Raw genomic sequence first — 21,031 nt, forward strand, 5'->3', positions numbered from 1 at the left:
AAAAAAAAAAAAAAAGAAGAAACTGTCACAACCGTAAAGTAATCTTTTTTGTTGAAATATATTTTTCGCAAATTGATCTGTTGCCTCGAATCGCCAGTATTCTCGACATAACGATATCTTCATCTACGAATCTCGTGTCTTTGCGCGTGTCGTGCTAAGTGCTAAGTTTCGAATTAAAATGAAACTTAATCTCAGCTACGTGTACACTGTCTTCAATAACAAAGGAGTTTGAAACGACAACTCTGTAATTCACCACAGTTCTATGCATACGGTAACGCGTTAAAACCGCACAAAGAAAAAAAAAATGTTTACCTAAAGACGCGGCGGGGAAACTTTTTCAAAGTGTACGTAATATCGAAGAAAGATGAGAAACGGAATAAAAGGAATCGCCCGCAAGAAACGAAACGTTTATCGTAACGAAAGTTCGATTTGTCGAAAAACTACGCATGTCGCTGGGAAGACCGACGCGTTTATCGTCTGCCACGCGTGTTAATCGGCAGATTTTCAAACTGAACATCCCAGTTAAAGTTTAATGCGTGCACAATACGTGTGAGATAACGAAAAGTAACGAAAACGAAATGGAAAGAGAAGGGTGATTTAAGGGAGCAAACACGTTCAAGCGGCCAGCGAGTTGTCAGTTTGGAGCACGTTGCTTCCTTGAGCAACGTGTTATAAGGTAGGGGAACATTGGATGAAAGGTATATACTGTGCACGTTGCTACCTGTCAGTGGCCCACGAGTCTTCTAAGAATGCTGGGCAGGTATTTAAGTCGCTTCCGAGCCAGGTGTGCGCGTCCTCTATTCAGGCGTTGTGATTCGTTAAATCTGTGTCAAACGTCAGTTTCACCGTACCCAAAACGATACATTCGTATCTAATTAATTTGGTGAAAGACCCACCGGGCAAGATCAACTAAAACGCATTAACACAAATACCAGTTGAGAATCCAAATCGATGGTTTTTCCTTAAATCACGGCTGAAACCGTGATCCGCGTCCGAGATCCGATTTCCATAAAAGGTCGATCGAAAGCATCGGTGGAAAGATCAAACGAAAAGTATCGATACAACCATCAGCTGATGGTTCTCCAAACTGACGATCATTTAATTCCCATTACGAACGTGGTCTATATGAAACTTGGCGTTTACTATAGCGTACTAAAACACAGATTTGCATCTAGAAGGCCTTATGAATAATCAATCGATAACACGAATCAAGTATCGATTGATAATTTACCAGATGAACGATCGTGCAGTTTCCACGAAGAAATAATCGAAAGATGGAACTATGACTCGCGATGTTTGCTCGACGATCGGTAACAAGTTCGAAGTTTCTTCTCGAGAGAAGAAGAAGTGAGATGAAAAGACGCAAAAAGGTTTTCGTCGTCTTATTTTCACCTTTGGCGCGACCTACGCAAAATTAATGATTCACGGAAATCGTCGTTTTTCGTAGACTCCGGAAGATTTCAGTCGTGCGTCGCGTAGACTGGACGAATGCGAAAAAATAGCTTGTGTGGCTGAAAAATCGCGCATGGGACGCGATCGCAAATCGCAGGCGAAGAGATCCAGTGAACACGGAAATCTACGGTTGTTGACAAAACGCGTTAATCTGCGGCCAAATTCGATGAATACCGCGGCAGATCGAGGCGTGTTTGAAAGAACGAGAATATTCGACTTCGGCCTCGTGAACCGGTATTCCATCCGGAAGCGGTTTCTGTAGCCTTCTTCGAAGCGAAGGTCAAGTATCGTGCAAAGTAATTAAGTCGTAGTGTAAAATAATATTTGCAAAGGAAGAATACCAGACCGGTTGGAAGATGCTGATGCAGGAAAATATTAGAAGAATATCGACCAACTATTTTATTTGTTTCTAGAAAACAAAAATGTTTGTTTGGTCAAAAATAGGTAAAGTGGAATAAAAATAACGTGTACTCGTTCCGATTTTACCTGTAATGGAAGATTACGTGTGATGTTACGTATAACTGAAGATACAACGAGCATAGAGGAAACCTGTGAATTAAAATAAAAAATTGTCTGTGATACGTGCTGGATTAAGTATTGGAAGTTAGAATTGATCAGAAAGAAAGGAAAAATGGTCGGAGAAAATAAAATGAAAATTACGTAACCGAAGTTGCAAAATATTTGTTAGTACAAAATTCTGATCGAAAGGAAGATAACAAAGCGAGTCTGACGTACTGAAACGTACAAAATGTTGTAAGATTCTGAAGTTTCTGTCATGGAGAAGATTGAATAGTAGGGGGGTTCGAAATGAGACGCATAAAAAGATTCGTCTTAGCTCAAAGTACAGAGAAGGATCCGATTTGGAAGAGCTGCGACAACCTGATGCCTGGAATACCGAGAATGAACGGAGAAACGTCGATCGAAGAATCGGCCTCTACGCCGCAACCATTCACCAACGATCAACAATCATCCACCGCCGGATTAACGTAATGCACTTTGTTGTCTTAACATCATCGAATTATAACGGTTAATTCAACTAAACCCTCGATATAGTACGACTTTCCACTTGGCTCTTTTAATCCAAAAGATAATCAATCTCTTCGCTAATATCATTGGATTATTCAGATTTCTTATCTAATTGCCTATTTCAATTTCAACTTTGTTCTACTTTAGCTTAATTTTAGTTATTTATATTTAGTTATTCAGTATGTTACTTTGATAAGCGTCATTGATGTTTCACGTCTGACAAATGTCATTTTCAATGTTCTCGTTGCACTAAAATATAGAAGACGAAGGGAAACATAGAATGGAAATATAGAAGAAGTAGACCTTAAAGTTCAATAATTTAATTCGAACCTTTTTCAATCGTCCTTGGTCAACGATACCGATCGAGCGTTAAATCGATCAAGAAATTGGTTTGCCCATTAAAAGATTCGAAACGAACGTAAATCGACGTAACGATGAGACAGACGGTTAAAGGGGAGAAGAAAACAATTAACGAGCAAAACGTTTGAAACATATATTTTTTTTCAATTTGAATGAAGAGACACGAATCATCGCGAAACACGTCGTTTGGTGAACTAATTTTCTCTTCGTTCACGCACGCACGCTATATACATGTTCGCATTCATTTCGAATGTCGGCAACCTTGGTTTAATTTTCACTGACATTCTGATATTTCTCATCTTCGAATTCAGGTTTCATCAGCCGATTTAGATCATTGAAACATAGTCCCGGACATAAGATAGCGAAAAGATCGATGCAGCATTGTTTTGTTGTAAATTCGTGGACTTGGCCCGTTGACCTTCGTAAAAAGCGGTCCTTGTTTGAACAAACGATCGTTGCGAGTTGTTGTTCCGCTGACTAGACGTTCGATACGTTAGTAAAACAAGAAAGAGAATGACAAGGGAAGTACAGGTATATTTAGAAGTGTTTTCAGACGATACGCTGGTAGGAAAGAAATTTGAAGAACGTGTCATTGAATAATATATTATCTTGTACATATTTGCGTATTATTAGAATATTCGATAGCTCGAAGCAATACGAATATATGAAAATAAACGGAGTATCTGTGTAAATATGTATCATTAAGTTTCTGTTTAAATAAAAGAGATACCAGCTATTCGGTCGGTATAGAAAATATTCGTACAGTAATTCATAGAAATATCGTAGAATATCCGTTTATCGATAAAATTTCAACGAATAAATCTTACAAGTTTGCAGAATAATTTTCATCCAAAAAAAGAACGTGATAGCTATTCCTGTTTATGAAAATATTAATAGGTATTTAGCATTGGTTAAGACGTAAATACGTAAATGGGTTTGACAGACAATTTCATGCTGATGCGAGATAGCGATCGAAAGCGTAATGCTACTAATACGCGAGCGCGAATCTTTCATAATATTTGGAGACGTTTAAAAATACCTGGACAGTGCTTATGTATAAACATTATCGACAATATACGAGACCACCTGAAAGGAAAAATATGAAGTGACCAGACTTCATCGAGGAATGATTTACAGAGGACTCTTTCAGAAGAATGGAAAAATATTTCGAATAGAGTTCTCGTTAGTTTATATAAATATATTCATGCAATATAATCAAATACCTTATAATAAAATCGAAAGCCTATTAAGTATGAAAATAATCAAACTTGGTAATTTCCTCTCCTAGATATTGGATAAGCCTTTGCTAATTTCTGCCATTAAACTGTAACAGTACGACTACTTATTATGCATGTATTTTTGTCGTTTTTTAAATATTAATATTTTGCACAAAGGACATACATATTCTATCTTTTTTTCCACCAGCATTATTATTCTACAGAGTAGCAAGAATATGTGCATATTTTCTATTTGCTAAAATTCTATTACCAAACGTTGTTCTATAATTGGTACGAGTAATTTTGTTAAAGTTAAATACCGTACGAATACATTTCTCACTGACTGTATACATAAATTATACAAATATGTTTCCACCTCGATAAGAATAAACTATATTAATAATTGCCAAAAGAAAAGCAAAAATCTGATACCAGTCGTTTCGACTGGGTTTTGGCAGTTCTATAGTGATATTAATAGACGTTGTATCGCGTAGATGTTAAATATAGCGATTATCGCGGGATATGGATTGGAAAAGAATCGCGCAAATCTGCGTTTACTCTTGAAATCTGGTTTTTTGTCAAAGGAAGAAAAGGAATGCACGTCGTATGAATAAAAACAATTTTGTACATCCAGGCGAGATACATAGGAGGTTCAGAAAGCGTTACAGACTTGTAGGAATGGCATTGCGTGAGCCGCTTAAATTAACGGTTCGTATACTTTCTCCGCTGTCATTCGCGTGTTCCCCGCTAATGGATGATAAAAATCACCTTGAAATACCAAGGGAAAAACCTAAAACCAATTTTTCATCCGGTCACACTTTCTTTCCTTCGTTTCTCGTTATTTTCTTCGCAACGTTCGATCGACGTTTATTGCAGAATATGTACCGGACGAAAAGTTCCCTCTTCACTCGTGAAAATCTTTTTTATCGTTTACTTTCATCATTTTCACCCAGATTTTCCATCCACTAACGCTTTCTCCCCTTCGTTCCTATCATTTCTTTCTCGATATAGTACACATTTTGAATATAATAAAATTCCTATCAAACAAAAGAAGATCATTTTTCTCCAACGAGGATGTATCTTATCCCTTATCTTTTTCTTTTTTCTTTTTTTTTTTCTTAAAACATAATGGCTGACAACGATGGGTAAAATCTAGCGATAATAATAATTCATTTTCATCTCGGCCTATTCGGCCTGCAAATGGATTTGGCTGACGATTCTTTACGTTCGTCGTTCCGTGCTTTTTGTACCCAGAACGATCACACGCTACCCTAGTCTGCGTGCAAATTTTAAAGCAGTTGGTACAGATTCTTCGAGTTTCTCGAGATGAGGATCGAAGCGATGAAACGAAGCCAACGCCTGTTTAGTGAAAATTAATGCGCGCTCCGTTTGATTTTGTAGGCCCAGCATGTCGCAGGGCACGGTGATGATTCAGACGCAGAGCCGGTTACAGGAAAAGGACTTCACTATTGCCACACCCGAGGAGTTTGTTCATCGTTTCGGCGGTACCAAAGTTATCAACAAGGTAACGTTGTTTTATATTCTTCATTACGTATCTCTAAACAACAGTCGATTTTTTAGCGTGTGAATCTTGCAGAAATTTTTGCAATTTTTAACATTGTAACAATTTGAATTATTATTGGATCTTATTGTCGGAAGATGTAATTTCTTTTTAACGGAGAAGATATTCGACATCTTCGGATAGAAGGAACGAGTCGAATAGAGCAGGAGATGATTTAATGTGTAGAAAATATTCGCGCACAGGATAGTAATCTATAACTAAGAGACGTAACTTTTTAATAAAATCGATACTTAAAGCAGTCGAGTATAAAGAAGCAATTGCAGAAGGAGGTCGTTCAACGCGTAGATATGTCGCGTTCCGCTTCAGTATTTCTCAAGGCACTCGCCGTACAGTTTCGCAACAATGGCCAAACGACCTTCGTAGTTGACCTCGAGCGACCTTGAATGATCTTGAATCATAGGTTGCTAGATATACCTGTTCCGCGATACTCCACTGTAATAGCAATGTGAAACGCACATTGTTCCTTCCGCGAACGAAACAAGGTAGTACCGTGACAACTTTAACTTGGAATATCTTTCTTTATTAATTGTTAGTCATATTCGTCTCAATTCGGATCTAAATGTTTTTATGCAAATGACATCTCCCCGATTTTGAACAGCGTAATTATAACTTCAACGATTTATCTTCTAATAACATCAGACTATCGACTATAATTACGTTATACATAAAAAGAGAAGAAGATAAAGTATTATAAAAAATTTGGTTGTTTTACAGTTCTAGCGTTAACAATCTTTCGCCATATAATTATTGCTCAATACCGAACCGACGAATTAGTTTTGTCTCGATTGTAAATTTGTTTTAAGATTTAAATAGATTTTCCTTTGTTTCTCAGTTTCGCCTTGGACTCCAATGTATTTTTGTTTTCTAAACGTATTTGTGTATCTCAGATTGCAAGTGCCGTTACCAATGACACACTAGTCCTTCAATAACATTTTATCGTCAATATTTAGTCATCGCTTAAATGACGCTTCACGGTTAACGATCGATAGAGTGATCAAATTTTTCAAATCGCAGGTCCTAATCGCCAACAACGGAATAGCGGCTGTAAAATGTATGCGTTCGATCCGACGATGGTCGTACGAAATGTTCAAGAACGAACGCGCCGTACGTTTCGTCGTGATGGTCACCCCGGAGGATCTAAAAGCGAACGCGGAATATATCAAAATGGCTGATCAGTACGTACCCGTACCAGGTGGGACCAACAACAACAATTACGCGAACGTCGAGCTGATCGTAGACATCGCTGTACGCACTCAGGTCCAGGCTGTATGGGCTGGTTGGGGTCATGCCTCTGAAAATCCAAAATTGCCAGAATTACTGCACAAAAATAACATGTGTTTCATTGGTAAGATCCTTTGGATGACAATGAAGAGATAGCTGAAGATTATTCTGTAAATTGTGAAGTAAATTCTGTAATCTTACGCTACCATGCATAAGTACGACGACTATCAAAGTATTTTAGTATAGCCGTAATAATTTGAATATATGCAGATACTTATGCACAGTAGGGTATTCGAGGAAATATTCTTCTTAGTAGGTTTTGAAGAGATGCGATTCGAAAAATCAAGAAATTACGAATTGAAAGAATAAATTATATAATAGTAATTATCTTTTAGGACCATCCGAGAGAGCAATGTGGGCCCTTGGAGATAAAATCGCGTCAAGTATAGTAGCGCAAACTGCAGATGTACCGACACTTCCTTGGTCAGGTTCGGAACTAAAGGCACAGTACAGTGGAAAGAAGATAAAAATATCTTCGGAACTTTTCAAGAAAGGATGCGTTTCGACGGTAGAAGAATGCTTGGCAGCAGCTAACAAAATAGGCTTTCCTATAATGGTGAAAGCTAGCGAGGGAGGTGGTGGAAAAGGTATCAGAAAGGTGGAGAACGCTGAAGAATTGCCCACATTGTTTAGGTAAGAAGGAAATTTGTCAAATTAATTTAAAAGATTTTTTACATGGTTTGTTACATAAATTGCAGACGTTACGTAAAGAATATTTATGTAACAAGATGTTGGAAGCTTTATATTAAGAATGCTTAACGATTTTCTTAGGCAGGTACAAACTGAAATACCCGGATCTCCGATATTCATTATGAAATTGGCAAAATGTGCTCGCCATTTAGAAGTTCAATTATTAGCTGACAATTATGGAAACGCGATATCGTTATTTGGTCGTGACTGTTCTATTCAGAGGAGACATCAAAAGATTATTGAAGAAGCGCCTGCTGTGGTTGCTAAACCCGAAGTCTTTGAAGAGATGGAAAAAGTAATTATCGATCCTATTCGCGAATCAAAAATATTTAATTTTTTACCATAAATTAATTAACAGACATTATTGTGAAAATTTGTGTTCATCCCGTACAGTACTTTTTACATTATTGTTTATTGTAACAGGCTGCTGTAAGATTGGCCAAAATGGTTGGATATGTCAGCGCAGGTACTGTCGAATACCTGTACGACACTTCTGGACGATATTACTTTTTGGAATTGAATCCACGTCTTCAAGTGGAACATCCGTGTACTGAAATGGTATCCGATGTTAATTTGCCCGCGGCACAACTTCAAATTGCTATGGGGCTACCATTACATCATATTAAAGATATTCGTCTTCTTTATGGTGAAAGTCCATGGGGAGATAGTGTCATTGACTTCGATCAACCGAGACACAAACCCCAACCATGGGGTCACGTGATAGCTGCGAGAATTACTAGTGAAAATCCTGATGAAGGTATAAATTATATTTCATAAAAGAAATTACATTTGATCGCGCTTGATCATTAAGGAATTCTGCTGTGATAAATTTTAATATCTCCATTAGGTTTTAAACCGAGTTCTGGTACGGTACAAGAACTGAACTTCCGATCCTCGAAGAATGTTTGGGGTTACTTCTCGGTAGCAGCTTCCGGAGGTCTCCATGAATTTGCAGACTCACAATTCGGACATTGTTTCTCTTGGGGAGAGGATCGTAACCAGGCTCGAGAAAATTTGGTCATAGCTTTGAAAGAATTGAGCATTAGGGGTGATTTCAGAACCACCGTCGAATATTTGATTACGCTATTAGAAACTGAATCTTTCCAGCAGAACAATATAGATACTGCGTGGCTTGATTTGTTGATTGCTGAACGCGTTAGAAGTGACAAACCAGATGTATTATTAGCCATAACGTGCGGTGCGCTTCATATCGCTGATAGAACAATCACTGCCGCTTTTTCTGGATTTCAAACAGCGTTGGAGAAAGGACAAATACAAGCCAGCAATGATTTAGATAATGTTATCGACGTAAGTTGATTTTTATATCGTCAATTTGTGTATAAATACTTGCTTACGAATATTATAAATTTAACAAAAATTTTTTTAGGTTGAACTCATTAACGACGGATACAAATATAAAATACAGACTGCTAAGTCAGGCCCTAATAGTTATTTTCTTGTTATGAACGGTTCCTATAAAGAAGTAGAACTACACCGACTATCGGATGGAGGATTATTGCTTTCTTTGGATGGTGCAAGTTTCACGACTTACATGAGGGAGGAAGTCGATCGTTACAGGATCATCATTGGAAACCAAACCTGCATCTTCGAAAAGGACAACGATCCTTCTTTATTGAGGTCACCATCAGCTGGCAAACTAATCAGCTATCTAGTCGACGATGGTGGTCACGTGGACGCTGGACAAGCATACGCAGAAATTGAAGTCATGAAAATGGTAATGACAATAACAGCGAGCGAAGCTGGTAGCGTCTTTTATGTTAAAAGACCAGGTGCCATTCTCGAGGCCGGTACGTTGATTGCTCGATTAGAATTGGACGATCCATCTCTGGTAACAAAAGCTCAGGAGTACACTGGTAAATTCCCGGAAACTGTAGCTCCAGCAATTTCTGAAAAATTGAATCATCTTCATGCTGAATACAGAACAGCTTTAGAAAACACTCTCGGAGGATATTGTTTACCAGATCCGTACCACGTACCTCGAGTACGAGAACTTCTTGAGAAATTCATGAATTCCCTTCGTGACCCTAGCTTACCATTGCTTGAACTTCAAGAAGTGATCGCGACGATATCAGGAAGAATTCCGATTTCCGTAGAGAAAAAAATCAGGAAATTGATGTCGCTGTACGAAAGAAACATAACTTCTGTTTTAGCTCAATTTCCTAGTCAACAAATTGCTGCTGTGATCGATGGACATGCAGCAAGTCTTTCCAAGCGATCTGAACGCGACGTCTTCTTCTTAACTACCGAAGCTATAGTGCAACTGGTACAAAGATATAGGAACGGAATACGTGGAAGAATGAAGACCGCTGTTCACGAACTACTTCGACAATATTACACCGTTGAAAGCCAGTTCCAACAAGGACATTACGATAAATGTGTTTCTGCTTTAATCGATGAGTACAAAGATGATGTAGCAACAATAACAGCTATGATTTTCAGCCATAACCAAGTCACGAAGAAGAACGTTTTGGTAACTATGCTCATAGATCATCTCTGGGCGAATGAACCTGGTCTTACGGACGAGTTATCGAGCACGCTGACGGAACTAACGAGCCTGAATCGTACAGAGCATAGTCGTGTCGCGTTGCGTGCGAGACAAATTCTAATCGCTGCTCACCAACCTGCTTACGAGTTAAGACACAACCAAATGGAATCTATATTCTTGTCAGCGGTAGACATGTACGGCCATGATTTCCATCCAGAAAACTTAGAGAAACTTATCCTTTCCGAAACATCTATTTTCGATATTTTACATGACTTCTTCTACCATTCCAATCGTACAGTTTGCAATGCTGCTTTGGAGGTTTATGTTCGCAGATCTTATATTAGTTATGAGTTGACTTGCGTGCAACATCTGGAATTGTCTGGTGAAGTACCGCTTGTACATTTCCAATTTTTGCTGCCTAACAATCATCCTAACATACAAAACCAATCTTCGGTTAATCACAGAGTCGGGGCTATGGCAGCTTTCCAAGACATGGATCAATTCACCCGATACTCCGACGAAGTTTTCGACCTCCTAGAGGATCTGTCTTCGATTACCTCAACTTCAGCCAAAGTTTTAGCAGAGGCAGTAGACGCAGCTGCAAGCGAATCGAGACACAGCACGTCCATAAACGTATCTTTAAGCACTGCGGAAAATACTGGTACAGCGGAAATGGGTGAACGATCTGCAGAACCGGTACATATTTTGAGCATTGCCGTCCAAGAGAAAGAAAATCACGATGATGTTACGATGGCGAAACTCTTTGGAGATTGGTGCGCCGCGAACAAAGAGGAATTAATCTCACGAGACATACGAAGGATTACTTTCACTGTTTTAAAGAAAAGACAATTTCCAAAATTCTTTACATACCGTCAAAGAGATGGTTTTGTTGAAGATAAAATTTATCGGCATCTCGAGCCTGGTTGTGCTTTCCAATTGGAATTAAACAGAATGAGAACTTACGATCTTGAAGCTCTGCCAACCTCGAATCAAAAAATGCATCTCTACCTTGGCCGGGCTAAGGTTGCCAAAGGACAACAAGTCACGGATTATCGTTTCTTCATTCGTTCCATTATAAGACACTCTGATCTTATCACGAAGGAGGCTAGTTTCGATTATCTTCACAACGAAGGTGAACGTGTACTATTAGAGGCTATGGATGAATTAGAAGTCGCGTTCTCGCATCCGCTTGCTAAGCGTACGGAATGCAATCATATCTTCCTAAATTTCGTACCCACAGTTATTATGGATCCAGTAAGAATAGAAGAAAGCGTGACCAGTATGGTACTGAGGTATGGCCCGAGATTATGGAAATTACGAGTACGTCAGGCTGAGATTAAAATGACGATTCGGCCAGCACCAGGGAAGCCAACGTCTATTTTACGTTTGTGCATTGCCAACGATAGCGGATATAGCATAGATTTGCATCTTTATATGGAGGCAACCGATCCAAAGACTGGTATCATTCGTTTCGAATCTTATCCTTCTTCGACGGCAAATGGTACCTGGAGACCAGGACCTATGCATGGTCTTCCAATTTCTACGCCATATCTAACCAAAGATTATCTTCAAGCAAAACGGTTCCAAGCACAAAGTTCTGGCACAACGTATGTATATGATTTACCAGACATGTTTAGACAACAAACCGAAAAAATGTGGATTAAACACATAGAAGAAAGGCCACAATGCAATATAACTATTCCAAATCCTGTGATGGATTGTGTGGAATTAGTATTAGAGGGTGACAATTTAGTGGAACAAAAACGACTCCCTGGTGAGAATAACGTTGGTATGGTTGCTTGGAGATTAAGACTTTATACACCAGAATATCCAGTATCTGGTCGAGACATTATACTGATAGCAAATGATTTGACACATTTGATTGGTTCTTTTGGTCCGAAGGAAGACTTAGTGTTCTGCAGAGCGTCTGAAAGAGCTAGACAGCTTGGAATTCCTCGAATATATTTCTCTGCAAATTCTGGCGCTCGCATTGGTCTAGCAGAGGAAGTGAAAGCGTTGTTCAGAATTGCTTGGGAGGATGAGGATGAACCAGAGAAAGGATTTAGATATATATATTTAACACCAGATGATTACGCGCGTTTAGCACCGCTTAATTCAGTGAAAACTTCGTTGATCGAAGATAAAGGAGAATCTCGTTATAAGATTACCGATATTATTGGTAAAGATGATGGTCTTGGTGTAGAAAATTTAAAATACGCTGGTATGATTGCCGGAGAAACATCGAAAGCCTATGACGAAATCGTTACGATTTCCATTGTATCTTGTAGAGCGATTGGTATTGGTGCTTACCTAGTACGTCTTGGACAAAGGGTCATCCAAATAGAAAATTCTCACATCATTTTAACTGGTTACAAAGCATTGAATACTGTGTTAGGCCGTGAAGTATACGCTAGTAATAATCAGTTAGGTGGTATACAAATTATGCATAATAATGGGGTATCACATGCAACAAACGTAAGGGACCTAGAGGGTGTTGCTACTGCTTTAAGATGGTTAAGCTACTGTCCCAAATTTAAGGGTGCACCCCTTCCTATATTATCAGCACCATTTCCTGATCCAGTCGACAGAGAAATCATGTATGTTCCTACAAAAGCAGCATATGACCCAAGATTCATGCTCGAAGGTAGAATACAAAATGGTACAAATTATTGGGAAAGTGGATTCTTCGATCGTGGCTCTTGGCAGGTATATTTTATATTTTAGATTAATATTACATGTTAATTTAGTTTAATAAAATGACTCGAACATTTCTATACTATTAATATTACTTACAGGAAATCATGAGGCCTTGGGCTCAAACTGTAGTAACTGGACGAGCAAGATTAGGCGGAATACCTTGCGGTGTTATTGCAGTAGAAACAAGAACCGTTGAGTTGCACTTACCTGCTGATCCTGCTAATCTTGATTCAGAAGCTAAAACGATATCTCAGGCAGGACAAGTATGGTTCCCTGACAGTGCATACAAAACTGCTCAAGCTATCAAAGACTTTGGAAAAGAAGAGCTTCCACTTTTTATTTTTGCTAATTGGAGAGGATTTTCTGGTGGAATGAAAGGTTTTTATTGATTTTTAATAATTACTAAAATTTCATTCTTACCTATCGAATGAATTACTAACGTTATATCTTTTCTAGACATGTACGAGCAAATTATCAAATTCGGTGCTTATATTGTGGATGGCTTACGAGAATATACCAAACCAATATTTGTATATATTCCACCAAATGGAGAACTAAGAGGTGGTGCTTGGGCTGTCGTTGATCCAACGATAAATCCTCGCTACATGGAAATGTTTGCTGACAATACAAGCAGAGGTGGAGTTTTAGAACCTGGTGGAATAGTAGAAATCAAGTTTAGAGCTAAAGACATAATTAAAGCTATGCATAGGGTTGATTCAGTAATACAGAAGCTTAAAGTAAGAAACTAATTTTGTTTCCTTATAATCTTTTACATTTTATAAATAGGTCGTGTGTGGGACACATTATGATATCAATCATTGTTTTAGGAAAATCTAGCCAATGCAAATTCAGCTGAAGAACGAACAGACATTGAAAGCCAAATTCGTAAGAGAGAGCAACTTTTAGAACCTATGTATCGGCAAGTAGCAGTTCACTTCGCGGATCTTCATGATACACCAGAGAGAATGTTTGAGAAAAATACCATTCATGATATTATTCCATGGAAAAAAGCACGCAGACTGCTTTATTGGCGACTTAGAAGAAGACTTTTGGAGGATGAAATAAAGAAGGAAATTCTATCAACCCAACACACTTTGGACGTTAGACAAGTCGGTGCAATGTTGCGTAGATGGTTTATAGAAGACAAAGGTGCCACAGAATCTTATCTGTGGGATCAAGATGAAGCTGCAACGAATTGGTTGGAGAATCAACGTCAAGATGAAAATAGTGTTGTTTCCCGTAACATCACTTGTGTAAGACAAGACGCAATCGTTTCTCGAGTCAAAGAGGCCCTTGAAACTTGTCCAGAAGTGAGATTAAATGCAATTTTAGAAATTGCGCACAGATTACAACCAGCAGAACGTGCAGAATTGCAAAGAACTTTATTACAGATAGAAACGACCACACAGGAACACCACAATGATTCAAGTGCTTCGTCCTAATGTTTTTCTAAATTAAGAAAAATCTCTTGTCTATCTGCGTACCTGGTGTATGTAGTTCTACATCTTAGAATTAATTGTACAGATACTCGTTATTCTTGTTAATAGCAAATTGTACGGGAGTAGTATAATTTTTGGAAAGTTAATAATTGTTTCTATCGATAGCGTTACTTGATGATAGAAAGTAATCGAACTCGTGTCTTATTCAAGTTCAATGGTGATGCTATCGAGTGTCAGACAGTATCACTGCCGTCTCCTAAACCATGGCAAAACGTGCCCTTTGTTTATAATGAGTGTATTCATGAATATAGAAATTATATTGCACATATGCGTACATACATATATATAAATAAATAAATAAGTAATACATATGTGTTTATTTATTTATATGTATATGCATGTATGTATGTGTATTTTTTTTAGAAAAAAGTTTGTTCGTTGCGTTTACTTTTACCGAATGACTAATGTGTACATCGATATTTCCCATTTCCGTCGAAAAAAGGAAAACAGATCGATGGGTAATTTTTAAAGTACGAAGTACTATTTTTCCAATCGTGTGTGATACGAAATATAAAAAATTCTTTGATCTTTAGGAACAATTTAATGCGAATAAAGAGGTAGATAATAAAAAATTTTATGAACCTGAATGTTTAACAGAAATAAGACATTTAATACAAAATAGTTGCTAAATAATTATACATATATATATTTTATACTATTTTTAATTCATTGATACCAAGTTCAAATGTACATATATTACATGCAGTCATATCGTTTGAGACATAAAAATTCTCGATACTCTCTTCGTTCGTATCATTGTCCTTAAAAGACTGAAATCTGACTTCGATGCACATCAATTAGATCATCATCTAGAGTAAGCAATACCATAAATGAAAAAAACATTGCTAAAGCAGACAAAAAATGCCAAATGTCATGACTATCAAAAAAGTTTAGGAGTATGCAGGGTTTATTATAATTGCGCGATTGTGCTGGGGTTAGCTCCCACGAGATAGAATTGTGTATAAAAAAATATAAAGCGGCGCCCCAAAACGCGATTGATAACACAATATAAATCGCTGGTTGAAGTAGAATTCGTTCTTTGTGACAAACCTGAAATATCACAAAGTAAATTAATTCATAATATGTAGACAAACTACATAAGTATAATTATTCGTGTATATGTACATACCTTCATAACAATATAAAAAAAAGTATATAAAATTAAATTAGACATTAATACAGCCAACAGAAACGTTGCGAAATTTTTCTCGCTGTGCATATTCCCAAGTACTGCGAGAGCAACGTTCCACAAATTTCCTACAATAAGTATAATAAAACGTCCCATATATAAAGGTCGAAAGAAATATCTAATTCCAGAACGGGCATCATGTTTACTAATCTAGAAAATTATAAAATCAATGATAAACTGTGCCTAGTAGAAGTAACTGAATCAAGGTAAAATGAAAAATATTAGATTCAAATACCAAATGCCTAAAATTACCTGTATTACTCTTATCAATAACGTTCTAACTTTCCATCGCCCCATGTAGTAAATTTGAATAGTCATATAAAGGCAAGTGAGCAAATGTACGATAGTAAACAGAACCCAAAAGTATATTGAACCATATAAGACTCCTAACAATCCTATGAAGATGATGAATGCTAACATTGCAAATGTAACTGATGCTCGGGCATTTATATCAGGATGACGATTGTGATAAATCTTGATCATACATAGCACTGTTATGATGTACATAAAACTCGTATCTAAATAGATAATATAATATTTGTCATTAATACTATAAAAAAATTTATAAAATTTAATTTTTGTCTTACCGAATTGAAAGTTACTTCGATTTGGACACACGTGATAACTTCCTGAGAGTATTCCTTCCATAATGAGCGCAGTGCCCATTGCATAAAATAATCCATAATGTTGTGGTATGCCATAACATTTATTTTTTTCTCTTTCAAATTCATCATGTTCTCGAGAAGATGTTAAAAATATAAATAGAAAACCCAACATGATGTATCCGATATTTGAAAATACATGATTGAGATCTGACAGTGATAAAAATGGATGAGCACATAAAAAATTGTAATAACACATATCTTGATTGCCAGTAACATGTAGTACATGTTGGTACGTAATTAACAGCTGTACCGCAGGTAAAGTATAAAAAATAGCAACTGTTATCAAATAATATAAATATAATCGAGATTTATGTCTAAGAATCTTTGGATCTTTACGAGCCAAATCGCAAACGGAAAGCACAAGTTTTGTTCGTATTATTTCTTTATCACAAAAAGCATCTTCCATTAAGTCGATATCATCTTCATCCAGTGAAGAATCATCTTCTATGGATATTGATCGGTGTGGAATAGACTGTAACATAATTAATGTAAGTGATGAGAAAAATTTCTTTTATTTCTTAATTAGTATATCGCAATACCTCTTCTACCGTTGATGGGCTTGGTATAGGTTCACGAATTTGCTCTGATTCTTGATGTAATATCTCTTGTTTAATTTTTCTTTCCCTTCTAATTTTTGATATCACAATGCTTACAACATAGGCTATACAGAAACTAAAAATAATAAATACTACTACTCCTGAAGCAATAACATAATCTCGTTTGGTAATACTAGCATTTATTGCTAAATTAATGCGTTTATTCCGTACAGGAATCATACTAGGAGCTCCATAACAATCGGTATCATCACCTTTTACTACAAGTACCACAAAAAAGCCCAATGGATATTCTTGTTTCTAAAAGATATTAGATTAGACATCTTATTTCGTTATCTATCATAAAAGGTATATTTAAAAAATATATTATAGTCAAAAATATATTTACTGGCACAGTTATACCGCCTTGTCGATTTACAGTTTGCCAATAACCAGAAAATTGAATATTCCTCTCTAAATCAAACACAGGACACTAAAAAAGAAGATATGAACTAATAATAATACGATTTTACAAATTATAAAAACTTATACTTACTGTTGTATTTTGTATTGAAACTGTCATACAAATATCACTATCGGAACTAACACGAATGATCACAGAAGAACTTTCCGCTTGCCTTGGGAAAGTATAACCATAATAAATAGGTTGGGATGGTGAAATTTCTACTACTCTTTCTTCTCCAGGACTGGCATAGAATGGAAACATGAAACAATTACTAATTTTTCTTTTTCATTACAATAACGATCCAAACATAATTACATACCTTATATAAAAATCATACTGTTTTGTCATGTTAAGTTTAAATGAAATATTTTGATAATTAGCAGTGGACAAACTAACAGTAATAAATTCTTCTTCCTCTTCTAGTCTACTTTGATTATAATTAGTTGAACACAAAGTTTGACTTGTTTTATTATATGCTAAATCATCAAAATATGCGCTTTGAACTACAAGGGGGATTTGCCATGATAGGATTTCTCTTTTTTGACGAACAACCACTATAAGAGGTAGATCGGTAGTAGCATTACTTTCAACTACTATTCTTGCAGTTACCTACAAGTAAATAATATATGAAAACTATGGTAAAATATCATGACATTAACTTACATATATAAAATTATTCATACTTACATTATTAACAGGATATAAAAACACATATTCAACAGTAGTGTTTATGACATATTGATATTCTTTCTTATATTCTGCCACAATAACAATAGGAGAAAATGATAGAGTTTGAAAAGGAATAACTTGATGAAGATCAAATGATAATAACAGAGCAAATACGGTTAAAATCCTCTTCATACTCAACATGTTGAATATTTATATATTTGTATGTAATTATATCAACCACTATTTTCGTAAGCTACATACGTAAGTTTATTCGACTCTAACTATCTTGAAACTATAAAACTAACAACACAAAAGTATGTTTTTTTTTTTATGTCAACATGAATTGTGAATCATAATTCCGTTGACAAATAATTTTTTAAAGATAACTTGCCATGCAGATACTTCTGCATAGCTATCTGTCGCATATTTACATTCACAATATTGATGCTATAATACATACATAATATGTCACTCTTCGTTTTAATTCACATCACACAAGTATGATAACCATAGTTACGATTCTTGAACTCTATATCGAATGTTATGTATCAAATAAATCAATGAATCTGTATTTAAAAAAATTAATATTTCGCTGTGATTTGAATTACTTTAATACTAATTATTTTCATTGGATACTATATTTCATCAATTTTCCAATAATTTTTCACATTTGGTTTGAATAAATTATAAGCTTAAAGGTTGTATTGCATTGCTGCTGCTGCATAAACTTTCAATACAGTTTAGTATGCAGTACTGGTACGTATTATAAATTAAAAGTCTAATCATTCAACGTAAAAATGATTTAATTATTTGTATACAATTATAAATAATACAAGTATACTTCACAAGAACTCAAATAAATAATTACAACATAAATTTTATATTTTGCCACTGTGAACTAAAGAATAGTAAAAGTATATAAATTCGAATTTTTAACAAAACATACAGCATTTTAATTACTTTACGTCTTTCATAAAAATAATAAATTTATATTCATGTGTCGTATTTATTTTAATTCCATGTTTATTGTAACAAATTATAAATGTTTTTCAATGAAAAATCTTATTATATATTTTTAAGTATCATAAAATAAAATGCATACAGTTTTAATAAAATATTGTATAAAATATTATATTATTCTTTCTCAGAATGAGTGCTGAACAACGAACAACCTCATTCATTATACTGATTCGGCTTTAGTCATTGTTATTAAAGATGGCGGTATCCGTGGCACCAAAAGATGTTAATACATATTTAAGTCAAAATCAAAATGTTGCAGACAAAGAATTGGCTACAGAATGGGCGCAACTCGAAGAATTATACAATAAAAGGTATATTTTGTAAAATATTCTACATTACATGCATGTTTCAATAGAAAAATGTTTACCTAAATTTCATCGTCCGGTGACTTGCAGGCTTTGGCATCAATTGACACTTAAATTAGAAGCATTTGTTAAAAATCCAGCGCTTCAGAAGGGAGATAAATTAGTACAGTTATACATAAACTTTTTATCTACTTTTGAAAACAAGTAAGTATATTATATACGTATTTTTTTCGAAATATTAATTCATAACCTTACTTATTCCACTTACATAGTAATTCAGATTATCATTGTATTGTAATACTATTCTCCTATTTTTATTTAGGATAAATCCTTTATCATTGGTAGAGATATTAGCATATGTAATACAACAGTTTCAAGATAAACAAGAAGCAATTAAATTCTTGGAAAAAACAGAATCTAAAGTTAAAAGCAATAATGAGGCAGTTGCTTTGTGTAAAGTTCTCACAGGACAGATCTTGCTTGAAAAGTTAAATAATCAAGAACAAGCAAAACAAATTATAGAGGAAGTAGAGGCTATATTGGATAATGCTGATGGTGTTACAACAGTTCATGGTAGATTTTATTTATTAGCAAGTCGCCTTTATCGTCTTCAAGGGAAACATGCTGAATATTATCGTACTGCTTTAAGGTACTATTATACTTATAATCTGGAGCAATGGTCATTTTCATTATGACAAAAGTAATCCATACATGTTATTTGAACTTATTTTCATATTCCAGATACTTGGGTTGTATTGATTTAAATAATCTAAGTAGACAAGAACAGGAGCAGCATGCATTTTTCCTTGGATTGGCTGCACTTTTAGGTGAAGGAGTCTATAATCTTGGAGAATTGTTAGCTCATCCAGTTTTACAATCCTTGAAAGGTACTCCAAACTCTTGGTTAGTTGATTTATTACAAGCTTTCAATGCTGGTGACATTGTTGCACTTGAAAAATTAAAGCCACAATGGAGCAAAGTTGCTGATTTAGCTGCACAAGAGTTAAAGTTGAGACAAAAAATATCTCTTTTATGCCTCATGGAAATGACTTTCAAAAGGCAAGCTAATAATAGGTTTGTATATTGCTTATTGTAAAAGTACTAAGGAACCAGATAATGTAAAACAATCTGTATTAAATAAACTTTTTTTGTCATAGGCAATTAACATTTGCGGAAATTTCTCAAGAAACTCGTTTGCCTCTCGGTGAAGTAGAATTATTAGTAATGAAAGCTCTAGCTCAAGGTTTAGTTCGTGGTGCTATTGATCAAGTGGCAGGAACAGTAAACATGACATGGGTACAGCCTCGCGTATTAGATCGTACACAAATAGCTGGAATGGTTCAACGACTTGATGGCTGGTGTAAAGATGTTAGTTCAATGGAACGTTTATTAGAGTCTCGAGCGTCAGAGATACTTACACTTTAATATTAGGTTTAACATTTTTGTCATTGATTTGTTTGTAAGTTTTATTTTCATATCTTTGTTAACTCACTGGCTTACCATCATTTTAAAAATAAAAAATGTAATTTACTACAATTGATATAAATACATAATAATTATGTATAAGATTAATTTCATTGTGATAAGTCAGTGAGTTAATATAAAAGGACGTATAAGATACAGTTTCTCAAATATAAAATTATGATGCTGTTTACAAACGAATTAAAAAGATATATAAATTTATTTTTAACTTAACATCCTACACAGAACAATTTAATGCAATTTTTAATGTTTCTATAGAATAATTATTTGAACTTTTTGTGCTCAGAGACTTTGTACTATGACTGAAATATTAATAATAACAACATATATTAACATTTATAGCGTTTCTCTTGCTTGTTCACATATTCTTTAGATATTAATAATTTTCTACA

At 35.4% G+C, this 21,031-nt stretch overlaps 3 protein-coding genes across 12 annotated transcripts in view; 2 read left to right on the forward strand and 1 right to left on the reverse strand.

Moving 5' to 3' along the window:
- Positions 1–14,963, forward strand: part of LOC126871070 (acetyl-CoA carboxylase) — a 27,859-nt gene extending 12,896 nt beyond the window's left edge. For all 10 annotated transcript variants that reach the window (XM_050629443.1, XM_050629445.1, XM_050629446.1 and 7 more), the window contains 10 exons: positions 5,457–5,580; positions 6,652–6,982; positions 7,254–7,551; positions 7,690–7,903; positions 8,032–8,365; positions 8,456–8,916; positions 8,996–12,820; positions 12,910–13,189; positions 13,268–13,548; positions 13,639–14,963. In XM_050629443.1, coding sequence (XP_050485400.1) covers positions 5,457–5,580; positions 6,652–6,982; positions 7,254–7,551; positions 7,690–7,903; positions 8,032–8,365; positions 8,456–8,916; positions 8,996–12,820; positions 12,910–13,189; positions 13,268–13,548; positions 13,639–14,253 — 6,763 coding nt within the window. In that variant the 3' untranslated portion in view covers positions 14,254–14,963. The remainder of the gene's footprint in view (positions 1–5,456; positions 5,581–6,651; positions 6,983–7,253; positions 7,552–7,689; positions 7,904–8,031; positions 8,366–8,455; positions 8,917–8,995; positions 12,821–12,909; positions 13,190–13,267; positions 13,549–13,638) is intronic.
- Positions 14,955–18,568, reverse strand: LOC126871075 (SID1 transmembrane family member 1-like). The gene is made up of 9 exons (XM_050629465.1): positions 17,851–18,568; positions 17,483–17,772; positions 17,254–17,404; positions 17,107–17,190; positions 16,704–17,018; positions 16,087–16,636; positions 15,752–16,017; positions 15,440–15,649; positions 14,955–15,360 (listed from the first exon to the last, which is right to left on the reverse strand). The coding sequence occupies exons 1-9, from the start codon at positions 18,031–18,033 to the stop codon at positions 15,073–15,075; spliced, it is 2,337 nt and encodes a 778-aa protein (XP_050485422.1). The 5' UTR covers positions 18,034–18,568; the 3' UTR covers positions 14,955–15,072.
- Positions 18,569–19,004: 436 nt separating this feature from the next.
- On the forward strand, positions 19,005–20,974 carry LOC126871084 (26S proteasome non-ATPase regulatory subunit 13). Its single transcript, XM_050629487.1, has 5 exons — positions 19,005–19,163; positions 19,248–19,361; positions 19,480–19,806; positions 19,899–20,231; positions 20,315–20,974. The coding sequence occupies exons 1-5, from the start codon at positions 19,048–19,050 to the stop codon at positions 20,580–20,582; spliced, it is 1,158 nt and encodes a 385-aa protein (XP_050485444.1). The 5' UTR covers positions 19,005–19,047; the 3' UTR covers positions 20,583–20,974.
- Positions 20,975–21,031: the final 57 nt, after the last annotated feature.

The sequence above is a fragment of the Bombus huntii genome, chromosome 11 (assembly GCF_024542735.1).
Source record: "Bombus huntii isolate Logan2020A chromosome 11, iyBomHunt1.1, whole genome shotgun sequence".
Classification (NCBI taxonomy): Eukaryota; Metazoa; Arthropoda; class Insecta; order Hymenoptera; family Apidae; genus Bombus; species Bombus huntii.

Bases quoted from the DNA above. Each gene is read 5' to 3' on its own strand.
- LOC126871075 (XM_050629465.1), bottom strand. From the start codon at position 18,033: ATGTTGAGTATGAAGAGGATTTTAACCGTATTTGCTCTGTTATTATCA. The intron at 17,405-17,482 runs GTATGTAATTAT...ATTCTATGCCAG, and splicing joins CAGTATGATTTTTATATAAG to TCCTGGAGAAGAAAGAGTAG. The intron at 17,191-17,253 runs GTAAGTATAAGT...CTTCTTTTTTAG, and splicing joins TTTCAATACAAAATACAACA to TGTCCTGTGTTTGATTTAGA.
- LOC126871084 (XM_050629487.1), top strand. From the start codon at position 19,048: ATGGCGGTATCCGTGGCACCAAAAGATGTTAATACATATTTAAGTCAA. The intron at 19,362-19,479 runs GTAAGTATATTA...ATTTTTATTTAG, and splicing joins TTATCTACTTTTGAAAACAA to GATAAATCCTTTATCATTGG. The intron at 20,232-20,314 runs GTTTGTATATTG...TTTTTGTCATAG, and splicing joins AAAAGGCAAGCTAATAATAG to GCAATTAACATTTGCGGAAA.